Source organism: Erithacus rubecula (assembly GCF_903797595.1).
Source record: "Erithacus rubecula genome assembly, chromosome: 11".
Classification (NCBI taxonomy): domain Eukaryota; kingdom Metazoa; phylum Chordata; class Aves; order Passeriformes; family Muscicapidae; genus Erithacus; species Erithacus rubecula.
This window is the reverse complement of record NC_136663.1, coordinates 388,057-414,757: the sequence shown is the minus strand read 5'-3', so window position 1 is coordinate 414,757 and position 26,701 is coordinate 388,057. Positions and strand designations below refer to the sequence as shown.

The following is a 26,701-nucleotide window of genomic DNA, read 5'->3' as shown; positions in this document are numbered from 1 at the left end:
CATGTCCTGATGAAAGCAAAGGGTTTTTCACAGTGAAGTGTTGTACCCACAACCTCTCTGAAATCTGGGATTTTTCTAGTGCAGCAGCAGAAGTCAGTCATGCTTTGGGGTCTGACCTGTATTCAATTAAAGACTCAATAAGACAGTCAAAGTTTGAGATTCCTAATGCAGCACATTTAATTTCCAGATGCAAGCCAAGGGATAAACAGAAAAGAACATTTATTTTAGTGGCTGTCGAGCTGCTTCCAAGTGCTCTCTATCCCACATCCCTCACAAGATAAATAAAACCAGATCATGCTGGGCTGGATGAAGGGATCCCAAATCCCTGAGAGAGGATCCCTGCTTGCCCAGGTGTCCCAGGGGACCCTGGAGCCTCTCCTGCCTGGGAGATGCCAGCAGGTGAGGAGCTCTGTGCTCCCCCAGCCTGGCACCAGGGGCTGCCCCCCAAAACAGGGAATTTGCATTAAGAGCTGTGCCAACAGCAGCAGGGAGGCAAGAAACTGGAGTAAGATGTAGGGGGAATCAATGGAGGATTGTTGTACTTTGATCTGTAGGAAAGGATCAGATTTCCTGACTTCCAGCACAGCAGCTGGATATTCCATAGCAGGCTTTCATGGAAGAAAAGGGTGTTTGGGAATAGTGGGCAGCATTCACCCCTGCAGAGCTTCCTCTGTTCAGGAATGGGAAGGACACTGGATCCAGCCGAGAGCTCTGACACAAACCAGCACAGTGAGGTCTGAAACACTTTCCAAAACAGATGAACACAAGAGCAGCCCCAGGGAGCTGTGCTGTCCCCCTGCAGCCCCTCACTGCCTCACCTGCCCCTAGCAGAAAGCTCCTGTTCCATCCAGCCCTGCTGGAGGGTGCCCAGCCCCCAGCCCCCAGCCCAGGGTCAGAGGGTGGCACCTCCTGCCCCATCCCCTGATCCCAAAAACACCCAGACACAAACCCAGACCCAGGGCAGGGCTCAATCTGCCAGCCCAAGACTCAATCTGCCAGCCCAGGGCTCAATCTGCCAGCCCAGGGTTAAACCTGACAGGGTAGGGTTCAATCTGCCAGCCCAGGGCTCAATCTGACAGTGCAGGTTTAAATCTGCCAGCCCAGGGTTAAACCTGCCAGCCCAGGGCTCAATCTGACAGGGCAGGTTTAAATCTCCAGCCCAGGGCTCAATCTGACAGCCCAGGGCTCAATCTGACAGGGCAGGTTTAAATCTCCAGCCCAGGTTTAAATCTGCCAGCCCAGGGCTCAATCTGCCAGCCCAGGGCTCAATCTGCCAGCCCAGGGCTCAATCTGACAGGGCAGGTTTAAATCTCCAGCCCAGGTTTAAATCTGCCAGCCCAGGGCTGGGCAGATTCCTGCTCCACGCCTGAAGTGCCATGGCAAGCACCAAAAGGCATCCCCAGGTAAATAAATGCTCTTACAAATGCAAGTTTATAAACTTCTTTGGTGTGCCAGACTTGACTCTAGTTTCCTGGAATTGGAGGAATCACTCCACTGATGAGAATAAGTTTGTAGGAATCTCTGGGCCCAGGGGACCTGGATCTGTGCCATTACCAATATACAAACGGCTTAGAGCTGCCACACCGAGAGAAAGCTCAAAATTTTCCAGAAATATGTTTAGTGATTAATTCAGAATTATCCCCTTCCCTGCAGCCAGTGGCACAGGCCTTTAGGCAGCACCTTCACTGGTTTTTGGGAGTGCCCAGGTGTCTCTGCAGTGCTGCTCCTGTCCCCAGGTCACTCCTGCAGAGCCACGAGACCTCAGACTGTGTCACCTGCCACAGTGAACTTCTGTGTGCTCCAGCAGACCCCAGACATTCCAGCATCACACTTAAAAACACCCATTTTAAAAATGCCAACTCACTTTGTGTAACAGCTCAAATATTTCCCTGCACAAGCATGAGGTTAAACACGACCTGGACAAGTAGTCTGCAGAGCAGAGAAAGAAACTGCACATTACTCAGTGCTGGAGCATAATTAGCCAACACAGACTTCAGAAACCTCATCTGGAGATGTTTGTGAAGTGGTTTTTTGACTAGATCTTGATTTTGCCTGTGGTGATCCACTTTAAACCATAACACAAATAAACTCATTAAATCTAATGAGTTTACACCCCAGCTTTAGCGTGGTTTAAAAGCTGAACCTCCCCACATGCACAGCTCAGAGCAGAGCAGCTCATGAGTGTTTAATTTGCCATGGGACACAGCCACAACCAGGGCTATGGGAAGGCAGAGCCACAGCAGCCCCTGTGAGCCACTCAAGGAAAATATTGTCAAGGAAAATATTGTCAAAAGTAGCAGAAGAGACAGTGGGAGATCATTATCCAGCCACGCCTCATTGTTTCAATCAGGAGAATTACCATTCTAAAAGGATTTTTAATTAGGTATTCTCAGCTGCTTGAAAGTGGTGGAGAATTACTCTGCTGAACATACAAATGGAGAAAAAGAACAGAATGAGAAGTTTGAGCTCTCCACTTCTCACTTTTCAACCCATATCACAGTTTTACATGCCTTCTCCTCCCAAACAAGTCTTCATGTGCTATTCCTAAGAAAAAACATTCCATAATTTAGAACCAAAGGTTTTAAAATGTCCCATCAAGTGACCAAGCCCTGTGCCTTCAGCTGCTGAGCAGTGCCAGCTCTCCTCAGAGCCAGCCCCAGAACACACATTCACTTTTGCTGCCACAGCTAAACTTAAACTTAAACTTACTCAGAACAGTCAAGTCCAGTTCTGTGTGACCCACCATGGCAAGCTCAGAGAGGAAATGGCATTTACTGGGTAAAACACACTCCTGCTCCCTGTGCTGCAGCACTCAGGGTTCCTCACCTGCAGCACCTGTGCTTCCCTCCACAGCTCAGCCCAAACTCTCATTTTCTAGTCTCCACCTCGACTTTTGAAGACTCACATCGGAATTCCCACACTCATGAGGCCTCTCACACCCTATTGCTGGTTTGCAATCAGGGCTCAGTCACAACAGAGACCTCTTGCCCCAGCCAAACAGGGGCTGACCTGTGCCTGCCTTAGGTGGTATTGCCCAGGTGGTATTGAAGTATTAAATACTTAAACCAGGGGTTCTGTGCCTGGCAGCACCTGTGCCTCACCCTTCTGCACCTGGAAATGAAAGATGCAGCTCCCTGGCTGAGCAGAACTGCTGCCCAGCTGAGAGCAGCACCAACCTGATGGGCAGGGGAAAAGCTGCAGCTGACACCTGGACTCTGCTTTGGAATTTACTGTCACTGGGAGATAAAAAATAATTCAGAAACACACTCTGACCTGTAACTTGGCAATAAACAGCCATCCCTCATCTCCTTACCCAGAGGTGTCTGCTGCCTTCTTTGGGTGAGGGTGGGGCTGGTTGGGTTTTTTTGTTGGGGGTTTCTGTTTGCTTTATCAATAATTTAAAAGCTGAATTAAAGACCAGTGTGCATCTTGAGCATCTTGGCTGGGAGGTGCTCAGGCTCTTGTTAATGAACTGCAGAATATTTTCCTGTAACTATTAACTGCATTAACCCATGGAATATAGATTTGTTAGCTTGCTGCCTTACCCTGTGCAAGTAAATCCACGATGTACAGTGGCCATTGAGAAACAGGGATGTGCCTGATTAATCACCCTCACAAAATAACTCCAGAGAGCAGCACAGAGAGCTCCAAAATCTGGTTCAGTGCTGCCTTTGCAATTGAAGCCACGGAAAAGGAGCGCAGCTGATGTTTGAGGTGAGTGCTGGAAGCAGGCAGCCAGAGCTGCAGCAGTGCCTGCAGGGGAGCGCAGGTGCCTGTGCCCTGGCAGGAGATGGAAGCTCTGGGAGCCCTGGGAGCACAGGAACCTGTCACTGAGTCAGACACCACCTGGCTGAGCACTGCCAGAGATGAGCTGAGCTGAGCTGAGCTGAGCTTCCCCAGGCACAGCCCGGGCCAAAGGGCGCTGAGCACTGGCCTGCAGTGACACAGCCCCTCCTGGGCAGCTGCCCTGGCACAGGCACAGGTGACAGGCACAGGTGACACAGGCACAGGTGTCACAGACACAGGTGACAGACACAGGTGACACAGACACAGGTGACACAGACACAGGTGGCACAGGCACAGGTGACACAGACACAGGTGATACAGACACAGGTGACACAGACACAGGTGTACAGGCACAGGTGATACAGACACAGGTGTACAGGCACAGGTGACACAGACAGGTGTCACAGTTTCCCACACAAGGACAGCAGACCCCTCTCAGCTCCCAGGCTCTGGGATGCAGCAGCAGGAGCTGCCCGTGGCTGCTCACACCTTACACTGATTTGCAGAGCCCAGGACCCCCTGCTGCAGCCCGGGGGTCCCTGCACACGTGGGCCACAGCCACAGCCCATCCCACCCTGGAGGAGCTGCAGGGGGACAGAGGGGACAGCAGGGCAGCCATGGCCCAGCCCCTCTGCAACACACATTCCTCTGAAGGGCTGCTTGGTTTCCTGGAGTGCAGCACCCCTGCCCCCTGCTCAGCCCCACGCTGCCCCCGCAGACAGCCCTGCCTGTCCCAAAATCAACATTTGCACAGACACACCAGCAGCTCCAAACGCTGCCAGCTTCCAGAACCAGCTGCTGCTTTGCTGGGAGCTTGTCCAGCTCATTACAATGGAACTGGAGTGTCTGACTGTGGCCTTGACCACAGGAGAGTTGTACCTAAGTGTGTTGTTTTGAAATTTCCCAATAAGGCACTTGGAGGGTCATGTCATCCTTTTCAAGGCATCCAGCATCCCACCGAGGCAGGGAAAGAATTTGGCCAGCAAGAAGCTGTGAAGGAGAAGAACAACATGAGAGCATTTTGCAAAGGGCCTTTAAGGAGAATTGGCACAATGTGGAGAGGAGAGAGAGCATGAGGAGGGATAAACTGAGGCAGAGTGGGAATTGCAGGAACAGAGGCAGCTGCAGGGCTGGCCTGGGAAACAGCTGGCACTGTGTCACAAAGGGACAGTGGGATGAGGGAGGGACCAGGCAATGTCTGCAGTGGAAGAACAAATTAAAAACCAAACATCATCAAACAAAACCCAGATACATAACTCAGGTACCTAATTAAGATCAGAATTGCATAAAAAACCTTTGTCATGGAACACTTCAGGCTGGTGCCCTCCAGAACTCTGTTCTGCTTCCTTAATATAACTTCTATTGACTCCTGTAAATAAAGATCCTATTTCTGTCAGGATCCCAGGCCTGTGGATCAGGCCCACCACGATTTTCTTGGAGGAAGCTGAAGATCACCAGAAGAGCCAGAGCCTCCCTCAACAACCCCTGAGCTGCATCTGGAGTCTGCTGGGCTCTGCTGCTGTGCCAGGGTACCAGCAGCACCATTAACACCCACTAATGAACAGCCTGCCCAGCAGAGGTGCAGAGTCCCTGCTGAACAGTTTCCATCTCAGGAGAATAAAAGAATCATTCCTGCCATACATCATTTGGTTTCTGTGACTCCATTCCCTGGAGCTAGACTTTCACTGAGGAAGGAGAAAAAGCAAACCCTCATTGAAAGAGTGAGCAGGGAAACAGCAAAGCAAGAGCAAAGCAAGAGAAAGGCAAGAGCAAAGCAAGAGCAAAGCAAGAGCAAGGCAAGAGCAAGGCAAGAGCAAAGCAAGAGCAAGGCAAGAGCAAAGCAAGAGCAAGGCAAGAGCAAGGCAAGAGCAAGGCAAGAGCAAGGCAGAGCTGGATCCCCGTGCAGGCTGTGGCAGGGGGAGTGTGCCCACAAACCCAGAGCAGCTCTGGGCAGCTCTGCCTTCCCTCCTGCCCTGAATAGCCAAAGCCAGGTTATCCCACAGAAAGGTCCAGAGGAGCTGAACTGCTGGGAAATGAGCAGAAATTGTGCTCCAGCTTTGATACAATTTGCTGGGCAGGTCCAGGTCACAAACTTCCTTCACTCAGCTTTGCTCTTCCCAGCGCTCCTGAGCTCACGCTCAGTCACACTTTCTTGCCAAAATATAGTTTCATTTAATAAAAAGCTCCCTTCATTCTCCCCAGTAATGAATTCCAGCTAAACCAATGTCTTGAAGTCAGACAAGGGCCAGAATTGCCAGCAAAGCAGCGAGCTCAGCACGGGTTTGTACAAGCATTGTGCTCTTGGGAAATCCCAGCCACATCACAGTAAAATATTCCACATGTTCCTCAGCCACCTTCCGGAGGGAGAGCTTTGTATCTCTTGTAATTTAATGCTCTGCCTCTCAGAAGTGAGAGCTGCAGCTTAATGACAACAGACAGCATATCCTGAGATGAAAACCCTGTTATTAAAATATTTACAAGGTCCACATAAGTCTGAAATATTTATTTTTACTTTAATGCAGATTTTCAGATATGTGATTTTGGAAAATGTTCTTAGAAATTACTTCAGTTCCTTGTCTACCATCTCTACAAACCATGGAGACTGGTACAAATAATTGAAAAATGTCTTTTACCTTGTGTTTAAACTCACAGAAGCACAGCATTGGAATGTGTCACCCCAGAAACCTTCACCTCAGTCATCTAGAATAAAAATTTGATTAACTGAAAGAAAGCTTTGCTTTGCCTTTTAGACAGCAATTAAGATGGAGAAAACGCACCTAACAACCTTCTTGCCCTCTCAGGGGAGCAGAATTCAGCATGAGCTGTCAGGATTTTCCCTGTTCTCAGGGTAGCACCTAAAAGTGCCACCTCAGGATTTGGTGCAGGGCTCAGCTGAGGTGTTGTTCCTTTCTCTGAGCCCCCAAGTGCCAGTCACACGAGGGGTCAGTGTCCCTTGGCCTGTGCCAAGTTCCTGTGCCAAGGGAACACCGTCCATGTTTCACTGAATGGTGACAAACCCCAGCCAGAGAATTTCACCAATTCTGAGTGCCTCACACAGAACATCCCATCCCTGCCACCCACGCAGGGATCCATGTAGGGTTCCCATATAGGGTTCCCATGCAGGGTTCCCATGAGGGGATCCATGCAGGTTTTCCCATAAAGGGATCTCATACAAGGTTCCCATACAGGATTCCCGTGCAGGATTCCCGTGCAGGGTTCCCGTGCGGGGCACGGATGGAGCAGCAGTGCCGGTCCCGCAGCATCCCCAGAGAGGCGGCAGCGGCTCCGGGCGCTCCTCCCGTCCCCCTCTCAGCGATCCCCGTGCCGGTCGGGCTGGAGGAGCCCCGGCGATCCCCCGGGAGGACGAGTCGGGGTCGGGTCCGTCCGTGCCCCGGAACGCGCGGCTGGGAACTCGCGGCCGGTGCCGGGAGGGCGCCGAGGGTTTGTGCGAGGGATGCGAAATGAGTTAATTTGGATTGGAATCGCTCCTGGCGGGGAAGGAGCTGACGTGTGGAGCCGCCTCCGGGGGATGAGCCGAGAGCCTGACCGGGTCCGGGGCTGGGACACACGGGTGGCACCGGCTGCAGCTCCGGGACCCCTGCGGAATTCCACGGCTCCGGGATCCCTGCGGAATTCCACGGCTCCGGGATCCCTGCGGAACTCCACGGCTCCGGGATCCCTGCGGAACTCCACGGCTCCGGGATCCCTGCGGAATTCCACGGGTCCGGGGTCCCTGCGGAACTCCACGGGTCCGGGATCCCTGCGGAACTCCACGGCTCCGGGATCCCTGCGGAATTCCACGGGTCCGGGATCCCTGAGGAATTCCACGGGTCCGGGATCCCTGCGGAACTCCACGGCTCCGGGATCCCTGCGGAATTCCACGGCTCCGGGGCTGGGGCACACAGGCGGCACCTCCCGGGATCCCTGCGGAGCTCCAGCTGCTCCTGCGGACAGGGGCAAGCGGGGCAGCTTCAAATGACAGCGCTTTAGATCCCTCGCTGGGGGAAACCTGAGAGTTTGGGGGGCTGGTTGGTGGGCGGGTTTCTCTTTCGGGTTAAGAATTCTTTGTCGCTAATGGCTCGAAGCTCGGCCGGCGCTGAGCGCCCTGTGCTGTGTTTGCCCGCAGGAACCGCCCGCCGCCGGGGATGGCAGCGTAGGATCCGCGCAGGATGGGGGCCCCGCGCACGGAGCGCCGCGGGCTGGGGACCCTCCTGGGGACCCTCCTGGCCTGCCTGGCCACCCTGCCGGCCACCGGCGCCTGTCCCCGGCCCTGCGCCTGCCCCGGCCCCGCCGAGCTCCACTGCACCTTCCGCTACCTGAGCGCCGTCCCGGCGCGCATCCCGCCCGGCGCGCAGCGCATCAACCTGGGGTACGTGCAACCGCCCCCACCCTCGGGCCCGGCCTTCCAACGCTTTGCACAGCATAATTAACCGTTTAGGGCTAGGAAATAATCAAATAGTTAAGGCTGGAGAGTTTAACGCTCTGCAATACCGAGCAGTGGCTGCTGCCACAGCCAGCAAAGCCTGAGACCACCCACGGAAAGGAGAAATCTTGGGGTCTAGCACGGGACACGCGACAACTTGAGGAAGTTTAGAACTTTTATCTATATTACCTGAGCATGTTGTGTCTGTAGCATGGAACCTGGAAGAAGTCTGGAATAGATTTCTTTCCAGGAAAGGCTAGTTCAGAGCTCAGAAAGCAGACTGGGAAAGGAGCACGTGTATTGAAATCTGCAGAGACGTTGCAGTGATGTAGCACCAAGGTCGGGGGTTAGATCCTTGTGTGAGCCATCCACTTAAGGTGAGCTCATGATCCTTCTGAGTCCCTCCTGATCCAGCCTGTTCTGTGATTCTGACATTTAGAAGGTCCCACAGCTTTTGGGTCTGTGCTTTCATCTGCTGAGTTCAGGGGAAATTTCATTTGTCTGGCCATCCCAGCCTCCATGGTGGTTCCATTCTCCGTGTGGTTAAAGGAGCAGGGAACAGATCAGACCCAGCCTTGTCTGGCTCCTTCGTGCAGTTTCCAGCAAGTGTTGTGTCTCTTTAATCAACTGATGAGACCCATCAGCAACATTTGTCTGATCTGTGTATCCCTTTTGATACACATAACCTTCGAACCACCCAGATGTGTCTGCAGAAAATCACAAGGAGCTTTCACTGAAGTGGCAGCAAGTGAGCACAGATGTGTTTCATACTTGCTGTCACTTGTCCCATGCACTGGGAATTCACCATCAGAACGCTGTCCTGGAAAAGTGACCACCCTTTGTCCTAACATGAAGGAATGACCTTGCTTCCTCTTGGCAAGGGGAAGTGCTGCTTACCTTTAGCTGTTCCCAAAGAGTGGTTCTTTTGTTTTGGGCTGGTTGGATTTAAAATCTGTGAGCTGGGGCTGACTAAACCCATCCTGTACAGCTACAACAGCCTGAGGAAACTCAGCCCCACGGACTTTGCTGGCCTGGAGAAGCTGGAGTTACTGATGCTGCACAGCAATGAGATCAGCACCCTCCCTGACAAGGTGTTCAGTGATTTACATTCACTGCAGGTGAGAAGTAAATGACCCAGTGTTACTTTTGTCCTGACTCAACTCTCAGCCATACTGGCCAGCAGGCACAGAGCAGACTTCTGCAGCATTTTGATTTTCTGTTCCTTACCTTGTTCACGTGAAAATGCAGTATCAAAATCCAATATCCTAATGGGAAATGTTCTCTTCCCAGGCAGGCACTCAGGTACAGAGTACAGAACATGACAAGCACATTGGTAGATATCTCTCAGCTGTATCTTGGCAGGAAACTGCAGATGAAGCTCCCTTTTTACAGAGGAGAAAGATTGCAAAGCTGTAACTACTGTGTCTGAAAAAGAAAACCTGTCATTGTTAATTTTTTAGTCAGTTTGGGGCTTTTTGGGGATTGTTCTCCATTGAGATTTCCTGTTCCCTTCAGTACTATCCTGTCCCTTTCCAGCCTTCGTGGGAAGAAAAGGCCAAACTGTGCAGAAACTTAACACACTGCATATAAACAATTCAGTTCTTTAAAGAAACTCCAGTTCCCTGGCATTCCTGGTCTGCTGAAGAACTTTCACCGCACAGAGCAACCTTCAGCAGCATTTATTAGGGGTCCTATAACTTTAACTTGGCTTAATATTTATGCATCTGTTACTTTTTCATGAACAGGTCTTAAAAATGAGTTACAACAAGGTCAGAGTGCTTCAGCAGGATGTGTTTTATGGCCTGAGCAGCTTGGTACGGCTGCACATGGACCACAATCAAATTGAATTTGTGACCCCCAATGTTTTCTATGGACTCACTTCCTTGAGGCTGGTCCACCTGGATGGGAATTTACTTCAGCAGCTGCATCCAGACACTTTTGTCACCTTGCGCTATAATCAGATATTCAGAATATCCTTCCTGAAGCACATCTCTCTGTCTGACAATGGGCTGACCTCACTTCCACAAGAAATGTTTTCCTACCTGCCAGAGCTCGAGAGCATTTACCTGCATGGGAACCCCTGGTCCTGTGACTGCAGCCTGCAGGGCTTTGCAGAGTGGGCACAGGACAGAGCAGGTGAGCTGAAGGCTTTGTTCGTGCTCTTTAATCCTCTTGCAGCATCTCACTCTTCCTGAGGCAAGTAACTGCCCTTTATTCATCTATTCATTCTCCCAGAAAAGACTGGAAAATAGGATTTTTGTGGATGGGTGTGATCAGGACAAAGAGATTAATGCCACTCCGTTTTCCCAGATTAAATGAATCTAGTGGCCTTAATGCATTCCCAAGTGCAGCTGTTCTTAAAGGAGAATTTTCCTTGGCCAGTCCAAAGCTTCTGTGCACCAGGAGAATCCACAGGGAACAAGCTGACTTTTATGGAATTGGCAAGAGAAAGCACTTGATTCTTTAAAAAGAAAATAAGGAACTCAAGGTTCTCTGGGACTTAGCAGCTGCCATTCACTGGTCACTTCAAGTCTTGGTTTTATTTTATTCAAAAGAACCACTTGTTAGTAGCTGTAACTCGTTTTAAATACTAAAACTTGTAGCACAGAAGCTTACTGAAGTTTTTCTTCCCTTCAGATGTTATAAAGTGCAGGAAAGAGAGAAGTTCTGGTGTGCAGCAATGCCCAGTCTGTGCTAGCCCCAGAAATCACAATGGGAAAAGTTTAGCAGATCTTCCTTCTGCATCTTTCACCTGCACTAAGCCAGTCATCCAGGACTCCCTGAAATCCAGGAACCTCACCATGCCAGACGATGGGGATTTCAGTTTTGTGTCTCCCGAGGACTTGATAGCCCCGATAGGATCTGTGGTTTTGAATCTGACCGACCAAGCAGGAAATCGAGGCGACTTGGTTTGCGATGTCCAGAAACCAAAGGAAACCTCTCCCATCTCGTTTGACAAAAACGGCCACAGCACCGTGCTCAAAACCTCGTTCTCAGCATTCCTGGTGTGCGCTGTCGATTTTGAACGCATCCAGCAGCTCTGGAGCATCCTGGCGCTGTACAGCAGCTCTCCTTTGGAGCTGGAGCAAAGCGCGCAGGTAACCGACGCGCCTTTTATCAGCTACAAGTACAAGCAGATCCGCAGCGAGAGGGACGAGCTTTTCACGGGCGTGGAGGCGGCGCTGCGGGCCGAGCCGGGCTGGCTGCTGCAGCGGCGGGTGGCCCTGCAGCTGGACAGGACGGGCTCCACGCTCAGCGCGCTGCGCCTCCGCCTGTCCGCCCGCGCCCGGCTCGGCCCGCCCGGCCAGCCCCGGGACCCGGCGGGGCTCGGCTGGGCCATCATCGCCAGGGACAGCGGCACCCGCACCGAGCTCGCCGTGCCGCCCGGGGGCTCGGTGGAGCTGCGCTGCCGGGCGGAGGGGCAGCCGGCTCCGGCCCTGCTCTGGGCGCTGCCCGACGGCAGCAGGGTGCGGGCGCCGCACATCAGCCAGGACGGCAGGATGGCCGTGCTCGGCAGCGGGCTGCTGGCGCTGAGGATGGCCGATGTGTTCGACTCGGGGCTCTATCACTGCATCGGCTCCAACCGGCACGACGCCGATGTGCTCACGTTCCGGGTGACGGTGCTGGAGCCGCGGGTGGAGCGCGGCGGGGTCAATGGGGCGCGGCTGGTGGCGGCTCTCGGCAGCACCCTGCACCTGCCCTGCGCCGCCACAGCTGCCCCGGACCCTGCCCTCACCTGGGTGCTGCCCGAGCACGCCGTCCTGAGGCACTCCGCGGGGAACAAGCGCGTCCTTGCCGATGGCACCCTGAGGATCCACGGGGTGACGGAGCGGGACGCGGGCTACTTCCGATGTGTCGCGGCCAACCGGCACGGGGCTGACCTGCTGGTGTTCCAGGTGCTCCTGAGACAGGAGGGAACCGCTCTGAAGCAACGGCCTGGGGCTCTGCGGGAGGGGGAAGAAGGCTCTGGCAATGAACTGCTGCTCTCTGCTGAGGTACAGGGACATCCCTCATATCCCTCACATCCCTCACATGCCTCACATCCCTCACATCCTTCACATCCCTCACATCCCTCAGCCACTGCAGCCACCCCGGCAGCCCCTGGGGGATCTACTGCATCACAGGGACATCCCTCACATCCCTCACATCCCTCACACCCCTCACATCCTTCACATCCCTCACATCCTTCACATCCCTCACATCCCTCACATCCTTCACATCCCTCACATCCCTCATATCCCTCACATCCCTCACATCCCTCACATCCTTCACATCCCTCACATCCCTCAGTCACTGCAGCCACCCCGGCAGCTCCTGGGGGATCTACTGCAGCACAGGGACATCCCTCACATCCCTCACATCCCTCACATCCCTCACATCCCTCACACCCCTCACATCCCTCACATCCCTCACATCCCTCACACCCCTCACATCCCTCACATCCCTCACATCCCTCACACCCCTCACACCCCTCACATCCCTCAGCCACTGCAGCCACCCCAGCAGCCAGCAGCCAGGGCACACGGAGCACATGGCAGAGGAACAGACATGGGAAAATGCCTCGCTGGCCCCACAGAGACAGAGCAGGCAGGAGGTTCAGGGGACACAGGAGGCAGTTTGTTTCCTCAGCCAGGAGAGTTGATCCACAGCGCTGGGCAGCCTTGCTGGAGAAAACAAAGAGGAACCTGACAGGGACGGACAAACGAGGAGAAGTTGCAACAGAACCACCCATTCAAGTTCACAAACTCTCAGAGGTACCTGAGGATGAGGAGGAGACATCTGGTGATCTCATATCACCAGAAGAAGAATTCATGATAGCAGCAACAGAGAGATCCCCAGTATCTGCTCTGGGGACAGCAACAGAGCTCATGGTCACTGCAGGGCCCGAGGAGACTGCGAGTGCCACCCCTGCCTGGAGCAGCTCCCTCCTGCTCACACAGCCACCCACCCCCCTGCCCTCACCTCCTCCACACCCCGTGGCACCTGCCAGCAAAAGGCCACAAGCACTTCCAAAACCTACAGACTCATGGGAAAGCTCTGATTTGAGTCAAATATCAGCAAATGGTGTAAAACAATCAACTGTACCTAGTGGAACATCCACACTCTTCCCTGCTGGGCAAAAGTCAATATATTCTGGGGAAAGTAACAAGCAGCATCTAAGGTCTGCATGCACGACACCCACGACAGAAGCCACAGGCACCAGCAAGGCTGTAACTCCCCAGATCTCAGCAGACAAGTTACATATTTTTACTGAGCCTATTGATAATGTTTCCACCAAAACAGATCAGCAGGTCCCTGTGGCAACAGTCAATGCACCAAGCTCTGAATTTGGCCCCATTGATTTTCATAGCACTCCAAAAGGAGGAGCCCCTAATCCACCACTGGCCTCGACTTTGGCTGCTCATCAGCAAATTCGGGTTATCCAGGACACTCCAACTCACCCAGCCCAGCTCCAGCAGCACCCCAAGAGACACAGGAAAATTTCTGGTCGGAGACGAATTGTTAGACCAGGACGTGTCCCAGGCATGAAAGAGCATCAATACAATTTTGGGAGGCCAGGGTCTGCCAGAGGAGGCACAGTTGTGGCTACAGGTGTTCAACTGAATATGAACTCTGTATCAAATGTGCCAGCTTTGAATAACTTGAGCAGTTCCATGGATCCATCTAGCCCAGAGGCACCCCAGTCTTCCCCCCCAACCACAGATATGGAACTGGAGTACCCTGTGGATACACATCAAAACACAGCACTCCTCAGGGAGGAGGAAAGGAAACACAGGGCACGGCAGAAAGCTGCTGCCACTGTCACATCTGTCCCTGCCAAGGACACTGCCAGCACTGCAGCCAGGGGATTGGGTGCAGGGGGTTTGGAGCCAACAGTTACACTTGCTACTGCTCCTCAAACCAACACCAGAGGCACCAAAAGTAAAATATTCAGAGCAGGAGGAAGGAGAGGGCAGAGGAGGAAGAGGCCTCCTAAAACAGCTGCTCCACCACGAGGGGCTGCAGCCCACAGCAGGGCAGGGAGCACAGCCACCCCTGCAGCCCACAGCACTGCAGCCACCCCTGCAGTGACTACAGGCATCCCTGCAGTGACTACAGCCATCCCTGCAGCGAGCACAGCCACCCCTGCAATGACCACAGCCACCCCTGCAGTGACCACAGCCATCCCTGCAGCGAGCACAGCCACCCCTGCAATGACCACAGCCATCCCTGCAGGGAGCACAGCCACCCCTGCAATGACCACAGCCATCCCTGCAATGACCACAGCCACCCCTGCAGTGACTACAGCCATCCCTGCAATGACCACAGCCACCCCTGCAGTGACTACAGCCATCCCTGCAATGACCACAGCCACCCCTGCAGTGACTATAGCCATCCCTGCAGTGAGCACAGCCACCCCTGCAGGGAGCACAGCCACCCCTGTAGTGACCACAGCCACCCCTGCAGTGACCACAGCCACCCCTGCAATGAGCACAGCCATCCCTGCAGTGACCACAGCCACCCCTGCAGTGAGCACAGCCACCCCTGCAGGGAGCACAGCCACCCCTGCAGGGAGCACAGCCACCCCTGCAGTGACCACAGCCACCCCTGCAGTGAGCACAGCCACCCCTGCAGTGAGCACAGCCATCCCTGCAGTGAGCACAGCCACCCCTGCAGTGACCACAGCCATCCCTGTAGTGACCACAGCCATCCCTGTAGTGACCACAGCCACCCCTGCAGCCCACAGCACTGCAGCCACCCCTGCAGGGAGCACAGCCATCCCTGTAGTGACCACAGCCATCCCTGCAGGGAGCACAGCCACCCCTGCAGTGACAGCTCTCATGTCACCAGCTGTGCCCTCCAGCCTTGCACCCACGAAGCCTCTCCCTGGGAGCATCAGTGCAGGCTCCATGACCAAAGCAGCAGTGCTGGGGATCCCTGAGAGCCCTGAGCCAGGCCACAGGCCCAGGGCAGCCCCACAGAGAGCAGCAGCCCCGGGCAGCTGCAGGGACACCCAGTCAGCAGCGTCACTGCCCAGCGGTGTGACTGCCCAGAGCCCCCCCGTGACACCCCAAACCTCCCCCGGTGCCACGAGTGCCCACCCTGCTGCAGCCACTGCTCCCAGTGCCCGGCCCCCCTCCCCTCTGCCAGCCCCCAGCACAGCCACCCCCAGAGCCCCCCAGCCCCCCCGCGGGGGTGGGCAGCGCCAGCCGCCCCCCGAGGGCACAGGGACGGAGAGCAGCCCGCGCCCACCGCAGAGCACGGCTCCCTGGGGAAGGGACAGCGACAGCTCTGCCCGTGCCTGGGCTGAAAGGCCACGACACCAAGACACCACCAGCATCCCCAGTCCCACCACCGCGGGCTCTGCAAGCAGAAACCACTTCTCAAAGCCCAGAATAGTTGGAGGGAAATCAGCTGCTTACACTCTGCTGGCGAATTCTGATGCTTTTATTCCTTGTGAAGCCACTGGGAATCCCCCTCCAACAATACAGTGGACCAAGATACCATCAGGTGAGTTTGATAAACCTCTCCAGAATTTTCCTTCCTTTAGTCCTGTAATTTGGCATCTCTTCTGTGTGCCAAACTCAAGCATTGTTTCATTTCAGAGTACTGTGAAATATTAGTGAAAAGTAAACTCTGAAACAGTGACAGAGACTCACTGGAGCATCTTAGTGCTGATTCTGGAACAGCTCTTTAGTGAAATGATTTTTAAAAAATCAAACCTATGTTTAATTATGATTCCTTGCTTATTGTGGGAAGAATTAGGTATTTATTATACATTACCTGCTATTCCAGAACAGTGACACAAGTGAAAAGAAAAATGTGGTGAAAATCACTCACATCGAGTTACAGCTGTGCCAGGTTTGGATTGCAAAGCCCCATCTGCTTTATCCAAACTTTGTCTCTGCTGGACATCCAGCTTCATTCTTACTTTAAAACTCTGTCATTCTATACTCAAAATTCTCTGGTTTCTTTGGGATTTGTGGCTGTTGTCTCAGTTATTTGGGCAAAGTAGAGGTGGGCAGGTGTTTGGGGCAGAGGAGAGCCCGGGGCAGTGACAGAGACAGAGGCAGTGACAATGACAGGCAGTGACACAGACAGTGTCAGGCAATGACAGTGACAGGCAGTGTCACACAATGACAGACAGTGACAGGCAGTGTCAGACACTGCCAGTGACCCGCAGTGACAGTGACCTGCAGTGACAGTGTCAGACAATAGCAGACAGTGACAGGCAGTGTCAGACACTGCCAGCGACCCGCAGTGACAGTGACAGACAGTGTCAGACAGTGACCCACAGTGACAGTGTCAGACAATGGCAGACAGTGACCCACAGTGTCAGACAAGGAGAGACAGTGACAGGCAGTGTCAGACAATGACAGACAGTGTCAGACAGTGCCAGTGACCCGCAGTGACAGTGACAGGCAGTGTCAGACAGTGCCAGGCAGTGACCCGCAGTGCCAGTGACCCGCAGTGACAGTGACAGGCAGTGTCAGACAGTGTCAGACAGTGCCAGTGACCTGCAGTGACAGTGTCAGACAATAGCAGACAGTGACAGGCAGTGACAGTGACCCGCAGTGACAGTGACAGGCAGTGTCAGACAGTGTCAGACAGTGTCAGACAGTGACCCGCAGTGACAGTGACAGGCAGTGTCAGACAGTGTCAGACAGTGACCCGCAGTGACAGTGACAGGCAGTGTCAGACAATGACAGACAGTGTCAGACAGTGCCAGTGACCCGCAGTGACAGTGACCTGCAGTGACAGTGTCAGACAATAGCAGACAGTGACAGGCAGTGACCCGCAGTGACAGTGACCCGCAGTGACAGTGACAGGCAGTGTCAGACAGTGTCAGACAGTGACCTGCAGTGACAGTGTCAGACAATAGCAGACAGTGACAGGCAGTGACCCGCAGTGACAGTGACCCGCAGTGACAGTGACAGGCAGTGTCAGACAGTGCCAGGCAGTGACCCGCAGTGACAGCCGCTGTCCCGCAGGCCGCGGTGCCGCCGGTGCCAGCTGGGCAGTGCTGCCCAACGGGACTCTGGCCATCGCCCGGGCGGGGCTGCAGGACGCGGGTCAGTACCTGTGCACGGCGGCCAATGCTCTGGGCGCGGCGCGCAGGCTGGTCACGCTGGCCGTGCTGGGCTCGCCCCCGCGCATCGCCGGCGGCCGGCGGCGCCTGCTGACCGCGCACTCGGGGACCAGCGTGGCGCTGCCCTGCCGAGCCCAGGGCTGGCCCCCGCCCGGCATCGCCTGGCTCCTGGCCAACAGCACCCGCCTGGCACACCGCCCGCACCCCTCGGGCCCCGGCAGAGCCCGCGTGGAGCCGGACGGCACGCTGCTCATCCGGGCGGTCACCGTGTACGACCGCGGCCTCTACACCTGCCTGGCCACCAGCCCCGCGGGCTCCGACGCGCTGGCCCTGAGGCTGCAGGTGGTCGCGGCCCCTCCCAGCATCCTGGAGGAGAAGAGACAGAGCGTGGTGGGAGCGCTGGGGGAGAGCCTGAGGCTGCCCTGCACGGCACAGGGGGATCCCGAGCCCACGGTGCACTGGGTGCTGCCCGACGGCACAGCGCTGAAACCCCTGCAGCTGGAACCCCTGCAGCCGGAACCCCTGCAGCCGGAACCCCTGCAGCCGGAACCCCTGCAGCTGGAACCTCTGCAGCTGGAACCCCTGCAGCCAAAACCCCTGCAGCTGGAACATGCCCGGCGGCTGGTGCTGCCCAATGGCACCCTGCACCTGGGCAGCCTGGCCCCCTCGGACAGTGGCACCTACGAGTGCATTGCCACCAGCTCCACGGGCTCGGACAGGAGGGTGGTCAGCCTGGAGCTGCAGCGCACGGACACGCTCCCCAGAATAGCCATCGCCTCGCAGCAGCTGACCCGGCTCAGCTTTGGGGACAGGCTGCTTCTCAACTGCACAGCAAGTGGGGAGCCCAAACCCAGGATAATCTGGAGGCTGCCCTCCAAGGCTGTTGTGGACCAGTGGCACAGGTATGATCCAGTTTTTTCCTTCCCCTCTTTGGAGCTTCAAACACTGGCTCCTCTGGTGCTCACATAAAAGCCTATTACAACACTAAAGCGCTGTGAACTAAACCAATTTTAAAGCATTTAACAGTAGAGAAACATCTGTTCTAACAGAATTTATATCTAATAACAGACCTGATAATAGATCACATCAACTGCCCCATGTGGGAGAGGTCTCAAAACAGGTACAAGTCATATTTGAGTTAAGGTTGCTGCTGCCATCATGCACTGGCTGAGTGCTGTCAGTTTGGAGGAGGGGAAGTTCCTTGTAACAGATTAGTGGAGCAGGGCTCAGGAGGGAGGGGTTTCTTTCATCTCTGCCTTTGGGGGTCTCTCCAAACCCCCTCCCACAGTAACACCTCACCTGCACCTTAGGAGAGACAGCCCCAGCACAGGGTGTTCCCAGCAGAGTCAGCACCACTCACACCCACACAACACCAAAATCGACAGTGACATCAGGCCAGGACAATTACACCCGGGTGGGACACAGTGCCTTTGGGAAGGGCTGCTGTGTTGTCCTGTGCTGTTAACTTGTTCAGTCCCTTCCAGAGCTCAGCATTCCACTCAGCACTTGTTTCCATCATTTTTTTCCTCTCTCTCGCCTCACAACAGAATGGGAAGTCGGATCCACGTCTACCCCAATGGATCCTTGGCTATCGAGGCAGTTACAGAAAAGGATGCAGGTGATTACCTGTGCGTGGCCAGAAACAGGATTGGGGATGATCTGATACTGATGAAAGTCAGCATCACAATGAAGCCAGCCAAGATCGACCACAAGCAGCAGTTCAAGAAGCTGGTGCCGTTCGGGAAGGGTTTCAGAGTGGACTGCGAGGCCTCGGGGTGGCCCACGCCGCAGATCTCCTGGGGGCTGCCGGACGGGACGCTGGTCAGCCCCGCCATGGTGGCCGAGGACAGCGGGCACGGGGCGCGCCGGCTCGTCCTGTTCGACAACGGCACTCTGTACCTCAGCAGAGCCGGGCTGGCAGAGGGGGGAGACTACACCTGCTACGCCCAAAACACGCTGGGGAGGGACGAGATGAAGGTCCACGTCACGGTCGTTGTGGCAGCCCCCCAAATAAAGCACAACTACAATACACAGGTGTCAGTGGCAGCTGGAGACACGGCCCTGCTGGACTGCGAGGCTGCTGCAGAGCCCAGGGCTCAGATATTCTGGCTGCTGCCCTCCAGTGAGACGATCTCCTCGTCCGCAGGCAGGCACTCCCTGCACGCCAATGGCTCGCTGTCCATCGGCCGGGCCGGGCTGCCCGACGCTGGGCAGTACCTGTGCGTGGCCAGGAACCCGGCCGGGGACGACACCAAGCTGTACAGGCTGCAGGTGGCTGCTAGACCCCCCACCATAAACGGCGTGCACGGCAACAAAACCATCATGAGGGTGACAGCAGTGAGGCACTCCAAGAAGCACATCGACTGCCGGGCAGAAGGGACTCCTCCTCCGCAGGTTACCTGGATCATGCCTGATAACATTTTCCTAACAGCCCCGTACTACGGGAGCAGGATTGCGGTGCACGAGAACGGGACCCTCGAGATCCGCAACATCAGGCCCTCAGACGCGGCGGATTTCATCTGTGTGGCACGGAACGCTGCGGGGCAGACTGTGCTGGTGGTGCAGCTGGAGGTCACAGAAATGCTGCGGAGACCGATATTCAGAAACCCTTTCAACGAAAAGATAATAGCAGTACCCGGGAAAGCCATCACGCTGAACTGTTCTGTAGATGGAAACCCTCCCCCGGATATCAGCTGGATGCTGCCCAACGGCACCTGGTTCTCCAGCGGCACCAGGACATCCCAGTTTGTGACAGGGAGCGGCGGGACCCTGACCATCCCCAGCGCCGAGAGCCGCCACGCCGGGCGCTACCGCTGCGCCGCCCGCAACCAGGTGGGCTACATAGAAAAGCTGCTGCTGCTGGAGGTGGCCCAGAAGCCCAGCATCCTGAGCCCAGCGGGGCTGGTCAGGGCTGTCAGCGGGGAGCCCCTGTCCCTGCCCTGCCGGGCCCAGGGCAGCCCCCGGCCCAGCGTGGCGTGGGCGCTGCCGGGGGGCCGCGCTCTGGAGCGGCCGCAGGCCAGCGGGAGGCTCCTGCTGCTGGACAACGGGACCCTGCTGATCCGGGCAGCCTCCGCCCAGGACGCGGGCACCTACCTGTGCCGGGCCAGCAACGCTGCCGGGCACGCCTCGATCGCCATCCCCGTGGTGGTCGCGGCCCACGCCCCCCGCATCGTGGGCAGAGCGCCCCCGGCCCTCCGCGCCCCGCCCGGGGCTGCGGTGCAGCTGCGCTGCGTCGCGCTGGGCATCCCCAAGCCCGAAATCACCTGGCGGCTGCCCGACGGCTCCGTGCTCTCCACAGCCCGCCCGGGCTCTGGGGCAGAGCTGCACCCCACGGGCACCGTGCTGCACCCCACGGGCACCGTGCTGCACCCCACGGGCACCCTGCTGCACCCCACGGGCACCGTGCTGCACCCCACGGGCGCCGTGCTGCACCCCACGGGCACGCTGCTGCACCCCACGGGCACCGTGCTGCACCCCACGGGCGCCGTGCTGCACCCCACGGGCACCGTGCTGCACCCCACGGGCGCCGTGCTGCACCCCACGGGCACGCTGGTGCTGCAGAGCCCCAGCCCCGGGCTCTACAGGTGCACAGCCAGGAACAGCCTGGGCTCCGACACCGCCCTGAGCCGGCTGCACGTCCCCTGAGGCAAACTGCAGGGGAGCACGGCCCTGGGCCAGCCCTGCAGCGCTGGTCACAGCACCAGTGCCTGGGCCACGCACAGCACATCTGCAGGGCTGGGCAAAGGGAGAGAGCAGGGGACTCAGCTCTGGCACTGCTGGCCAGCGTCGGCTCTCTCTGCTCAGGGGATTTAAACCAGAGCAGAATCAAGGCACTTCTGCTCTGCAAAGCCATGGCAAACACTGACTATCAAACACGGCAACTGCCTGGAAATGTGCCCTGAGGGCTCCTGTATGGACACAGTTGTGCATCATCCAATCCCCACAATCCAATCCCAATCCCCACACTCAACCCCAGTTCAATGCCCACCAGGAGTGACTGTCACAAGCAGGGATCAGACAGGGCAGGGGCACCGGGAACCCAGGACAGGTTTTCTGGGATGCAGATTACCTTCTCAATGTGTTTGAATATCCAGTACGTTTTTAAAATAAATATTCAATGGTGTAACAAGTAGTGGAGCACTTTCAACAGCACAGCTGTGGTTGCCACAGTCTTTTCTGCAGAGCTGTGGGATGACACAGAAGAGCTCAGTTTGGAATGAGGGAGGAAGATTTGCTCAGCACTGTCAGGCCAGTGCATACAGACTGGGTGTAGAATCACTGCAGCTTGACATCACTTTCTTATTGCCACAAAAGCATTTTTCAAAGATTTCTCAATAGAATAAAAATCACATCAATTTGAATCTCAATTTAGAATTGTGATCCCTTCATTGAGCAGCCAGGTAAGTTTAAGAAGCAAATTGAGTTTGCACAAAACAGGAAAATAGTGTTAGCAGAGTATTTTAAATACTCCAACATTTAAAGCTCCTCTTGCAAAATGAATGCATTGAAAATTAATTGTATAGACTAACTCCTAAATTACATAAATTTTAAGGAGTTCTAATACAAGCAATAAACCCACTTCAGCACCTTCTTACCACAGAGCAAGAGGAATTGGTGCTTTAAACAAAGAACTCTATAAAGTGCATATAAAAATCACAGTCAAATTAACAGGATTTCAAGTGATGCTTGTTCTGCCAACAAATAAAGAGGTGGACATTTTAATGAACAAATTAACTTTTATGCCAAAATCAGAAATGCCTTTTAGTTCAGTAGTTTGGTCCAGTGCAGTTCTTGAAAAAAAATTAAAATAAAAAAGTTTTTCCCACAAATAAATAAATTTAGCATGTTGCCCTCTTTAAAGTAACAGGACCTAAAAAGTACTGAATTCATAAAATTTGCCATAACATTTTTCAAATAGACCCACATAAATCCAGATATTAAAATCTGCACCAAAATAACCCTAAAGCCAAAACCCAACCTTGCTGCTGCAAGTGGCCAGAGCACTGCTGACCCCTCAGCTCTGCACAAGGAGGGTAAATGCATCTCTGCAGAGGCCCAGTCTGGATTAAACACAACTTCTGGCCTGAACACTTAAATGGAGAATGCCACTTGTCAATGAGAGTGAAAAAAGCCCCAAAACTCTGGGCTGCTCTGTGTTCTGTGTCACATAAAGTGTCTCACTGCTACTGCTGAACAAAGGTCTCATGTCACACCAAGAGCATGACATGAACATCTCCATGTGCCAAGGCAATTTGATGAGATGGTAACAGTTTCTTCACTCTGCAATTCGATAAAAAACACGTATCTCTCTGTCAGACTTCAAAGGTAATCTCGTACATTTGTTTTCAAAAGCAGCATCTCTTTAAACCTTTTAGCCACTCTCTGGTGTATTCTGAAGACTTTATACAGCAATAATACAGATTAGATGTATTTGGAGCTTCAGAAATAAATATTTCACATTTATAACTGGAACAAAACTTTTAAACTTCTGCTTGGAGAAGTCACAGTGATGCTTCTCACACATCACAAAGGTCTGCCCTCTGGAGCCAGTGAATGGCTGTAAAATGGGATTCACTGAGGAGAAACAAGACAATCCTACACAAAACAAAGCACACACCAGAAATGCTGGAAAACTGCGAGCCAGTGGATCTACTGCATCCAGCAGATGGCAAATCATCCAGCACAGAGTTCAGTCAGAGTTGGCAAGAGTTAGAACCCACTGTGGTGGGGTCACAGTGTAGGGTGCCGAGCTCAGCACGTTCCTCCAGTGAGGAATTTGTGCTGGACAGAGCCTCACCCCTCCCCACCACCCCCATCCCTGCCTCCCCTGGGCTCACAGCTGCAGGACCCTGCTGGAGGCAGCTCTGGGAGGTGTTTTGGGTCTGTGGGCACAAGCACTCAGCTCAGCCCTGGAGCAGCTCCCTCTCCTCCCCACCCATGGCACCTTGTCCTGCTCATGGCACTCTGTCCTTGCTCCCTGTTCCTGAGGCACACAGAGCTGAGCTGGGCTCTTCCTCCTCCTCCTCCTCCTCCTCCAGGAAGGGCCCAGGGCTCAGGGAGCAGCTCTGGGCTTTGGGTTTGGGTTTGGGGTGCTGCAGGTGCTGCTGTCCTCACATCTGATCCTGTCAACAATCCCAAACCATGCCCAGACAGGGACAGGGGTTTATGGCCTTCCAATAAACCCCAAGGGACACCTCTTGTTTGGTGGCACCTGCAGCCCCCGTTTTGGAATCAAAGGGAAGTCAGGATGTGAGGAGGGGGAACAGGGCACATCCCTGCTGGAGTCACAAGAACCAGTGAGGATGTTTCCCCTGCACAAACTGCACCTGTGTGCCAGCCCTGCTGCTGCTCCCAGAGCTCCTGTGCCCCTGGGGAGCAGCAGCTCAGCCAGGCAGGATGGGCACAGCACACAGCAGCAGCTGCTTTCACTATTAGAAACATCCACTTTCTGCATGAATCATTTCCTTGTGCTTCCACTAAATTTAAGCAACTGGCTCTGCAAGGCTTTTTGGGGTTCTCTCTTGTTTGAAGAACTTAAGTTTCTTTTCATCTCTTCTTTAAATGCAATATAGAAAGCACATAATACAAGTTCAGTGTCCCAAACATGAATAAAAGTCACTGTCTTGCAGGGTTCCCAATTTGAATTGAACATTAAGAAAATCCTAGAAATCTCTTCCCATGCCCACATTCCTGTATTTTTACTTTCTTCTATTCCTCCTTGCTATCACTAGGAATATTTCAGTCTCTCCTCTTTTTCCAAGAGGCCTTCCCAGACACTAGGAATGACAGGATGAAAAGATGAGCACAGAAAGGACTCAAAAGAGATGCTGAAAATGAGTTCCATGACTTCCATCTGGCTTTGGCATCGTCCTTCTCTCCAGCTACTGAGGATCTAAGAAAAGACATTGCATTTTCTTCCTGTGATGTTCTCCCTCCAAGTATTTGTGGCCTTTTAGCTGTAAGGAATCAGAAAAGATTATTGATCTATTTCTATTTAAGTCTCAGAACAGACTGAGAAAACTGATGGGGAGAAGTTAATTTGTAAAGAGCTGATGATGTGCTGTCATTTGTGTGACTGCATCTTCCTGTTGCAGAAAACAAACCCAGTCAACCCTGTTATGGATTTCTTAGTAATGCTGCTTGAAACACTATTTCACCACTGGTTAGTCAACAAATCTCTTGCACTGGATTTGGTGGGGGGGCTCCAGCTGAGAAATTACCAGAAGCTCAGGGAACCTGGGCCAGCTGCAATCCAGGAGACAACCCAGACAAGGAGAGGAAAAGGCAAGAAATGACAGGAACAGCCTGGCAGAAACAGGGAAGCCCCCAGAGGAGTGAATTTCCCTGTGCTGTGGAGCTGTGTCCCAGCCTGGAGCCGAGCTGAGGCAATGGCAGTGGCAGCAGCTCCCAGTGCCACAGCAGCTGCTGGGAGCTGAACCTGGGACAGGAGCAGAGCCCCTGCTCTGAGGATGTGCCCAGGCTCAGGGGGCTGCTGGAGCTGGAATTTTGGAGCAGAGGCTGGGAGGAAGCTCCAGAGACCCAAAGGAGAGCTGCAGGCAGGGGCCAGTCTGGGACCAGGAAAGTTGCTTTTTACAACATGCAAAACTCTCAGTCTGTGCCAGCTGGAGAGGGTGATGGGTTTTCCTAAAGGAGGACAGTTTCAAACCTATAAAACCTCCCAGGATCAACAAAGGATTAGGAAGACATGCTGTCAGGACTAACACCTTTATTGTTTTTTCCTTGAAAAAACTGAAACCAGGCTCCAGTTCATTGTATTCAAATTTAGGAGAAAAGATGCATTCAGACTCAAAGGAGGAACAAGAGCTCCCCATTTTCCCTCCTGGGCTGCTCCTTTTGCACTGTAATTCCACCACACACACATCAAGCTGCTGACACACCCAGCTGAGGGTGCTCAGGGCTCTGTGCCTGTCTTACCTGAGAAACCTGAATCTGCAGGGGTGCAGGAGTCCTTCCCTTGCTCATCCTGACCCCAGGGCAAGCGAGGGCCAGGGAAGGAAAGGCTGCTGGCTCAGCAGGGACAGCTGCAGGAGGAGCAAGCACAGCACTTCACTACTAGAGTTATTTTGATACTTCCCATCCTCAGTCCCTTCCTTGTTTTGTCTGAGCTTTTTCCCCTCCAGTGGCACTGCTGCATCCACGTCTGGTTCTGTTTGACTCAAACCTTGGCAGGGACATTCAAGCCCATTCTCCCAGGAAGGCAGAGCCCAGCCAGCCCAGCTGCAGCAGCTGAGATCCCCCAGGTCAGACTTAACTGCTACAGGACTGCAGCAGAGCAGTGATAAATTCCCTTTGGAGTCACAGTGAGGACTGAGCAGTCACAATTTCTCATGTGCAGAAGTTCAACAATAGCAGCTCCATTTATTGTTAATCAAAGTAAATAGAAGGAATCTTCAGGTAACTATTTCTGTGCATTCCTGGTTCAAGTGCTAAACAGTCAGGCAATCCACACTCAATTAAGCATCATGTTGGCTAAAAGAATTTAAAAAGGTGCCACAAAAATACCTTAGGAATGTCTGTGAGCATTCTGCCTTGCATTACTCGTGTCAGCATTTCCAGGAGAGCTGGGACTGAAGAGGCTGTGCCAGAGCTGGAGGAGTTTTGCTCAGCTCAGGGGTGGCTGAAACAGCCCTGCTGCTCCTTTTTCACCTTACCCAACATCCTGCTCAGTGCGGAGCCCACGGTGGAACAGGAGCACTGCAGCACACCCATGGCATGTTTGCTCACGGACTGTGTCAACCTTGCTTGCATTCAATATTTAAATCAGAAAGTCTGGAAAGCAATACTCACAGGCTCCTTCATGAGTGACCATAAGGTGCAGCTCCAACCATGACAGAGTCTACTGGTCTAAGCTCTAGGGGAGAATTTACATTACAAATGTTAATTGCTGATAATATTAACATTGAACTCAGCCCTTTACAGAAGTGAAGAAAATAAATAAATTTCATACTTTAACACATCATGTGCGGAAACCTCATAAGCAGATGATGACAATCACTGATTTTTTAATAGTTTATGGGCAGTTCCACACCCACTGACTCCCACAGTAACACAATGAGGAGAGTGGCACCACATGAACCTACAGCCATGCCAGAAAGCTCTGACAAAACTGGAGCTGCCTCAGCACAGAACTCCATTTATCTGATGCTTTTCTTCAGCAAATCAAAAATTTCTAATTACTAGTGCAGGTGCCAACGAGCTGAGCTTGTGCCAATCCAGAGGCAGCTATTGGTTTGGAAACAGCAGTCCCCATGTGAGGAGAGCTGCTCAGAGTGATGCTTTGGCAACTTCCACATGGCAGACACCTGGGATTTGTGGCAAAACACAGAAAACTCACCTGAGACCTTGTTTCCTATCAATATTTGAGAGGGACTTGCCCGAGTTTAAATGTTCTGGGGCTGGAG

The 26,701-nt window shown here is 53.9% G+C and overlaps 1 protein-coding gene across 1 annotated transcript; it reads left to right on the top strand.

The window, feature by feature from the left end:
- Positions 1–7,933: 7,933 nt before the first annotated feature.
- Positions 7,934–20,924, top strand: IGSF10 (immunoglobulin superfamily member 10; the record flags this gene model as incomplete). Its single annotated transcript, XM_079315282.1, has 8 exons — positions 7,934–8,155; positions 9,198–9,327; positions 9,955–10,345; positions 10,847–12,204; positions 12,709–14,226; positions 15,394–15,700; positions 17,182–18,181; positions 18,827–20,924. Exons 1-8 carry the CDS (start codon positions 7,956–7,958, stop codon positions 20,922–20,924), a joined length of 7,002 nt encoding a protein of 2,333 aa, XP_079171408.1. The 5' UTR covers positions 7,934–7,955.
- Between the last annotated feature and the right edge of the window lie 5,777 nt (positions 20,925–26,701).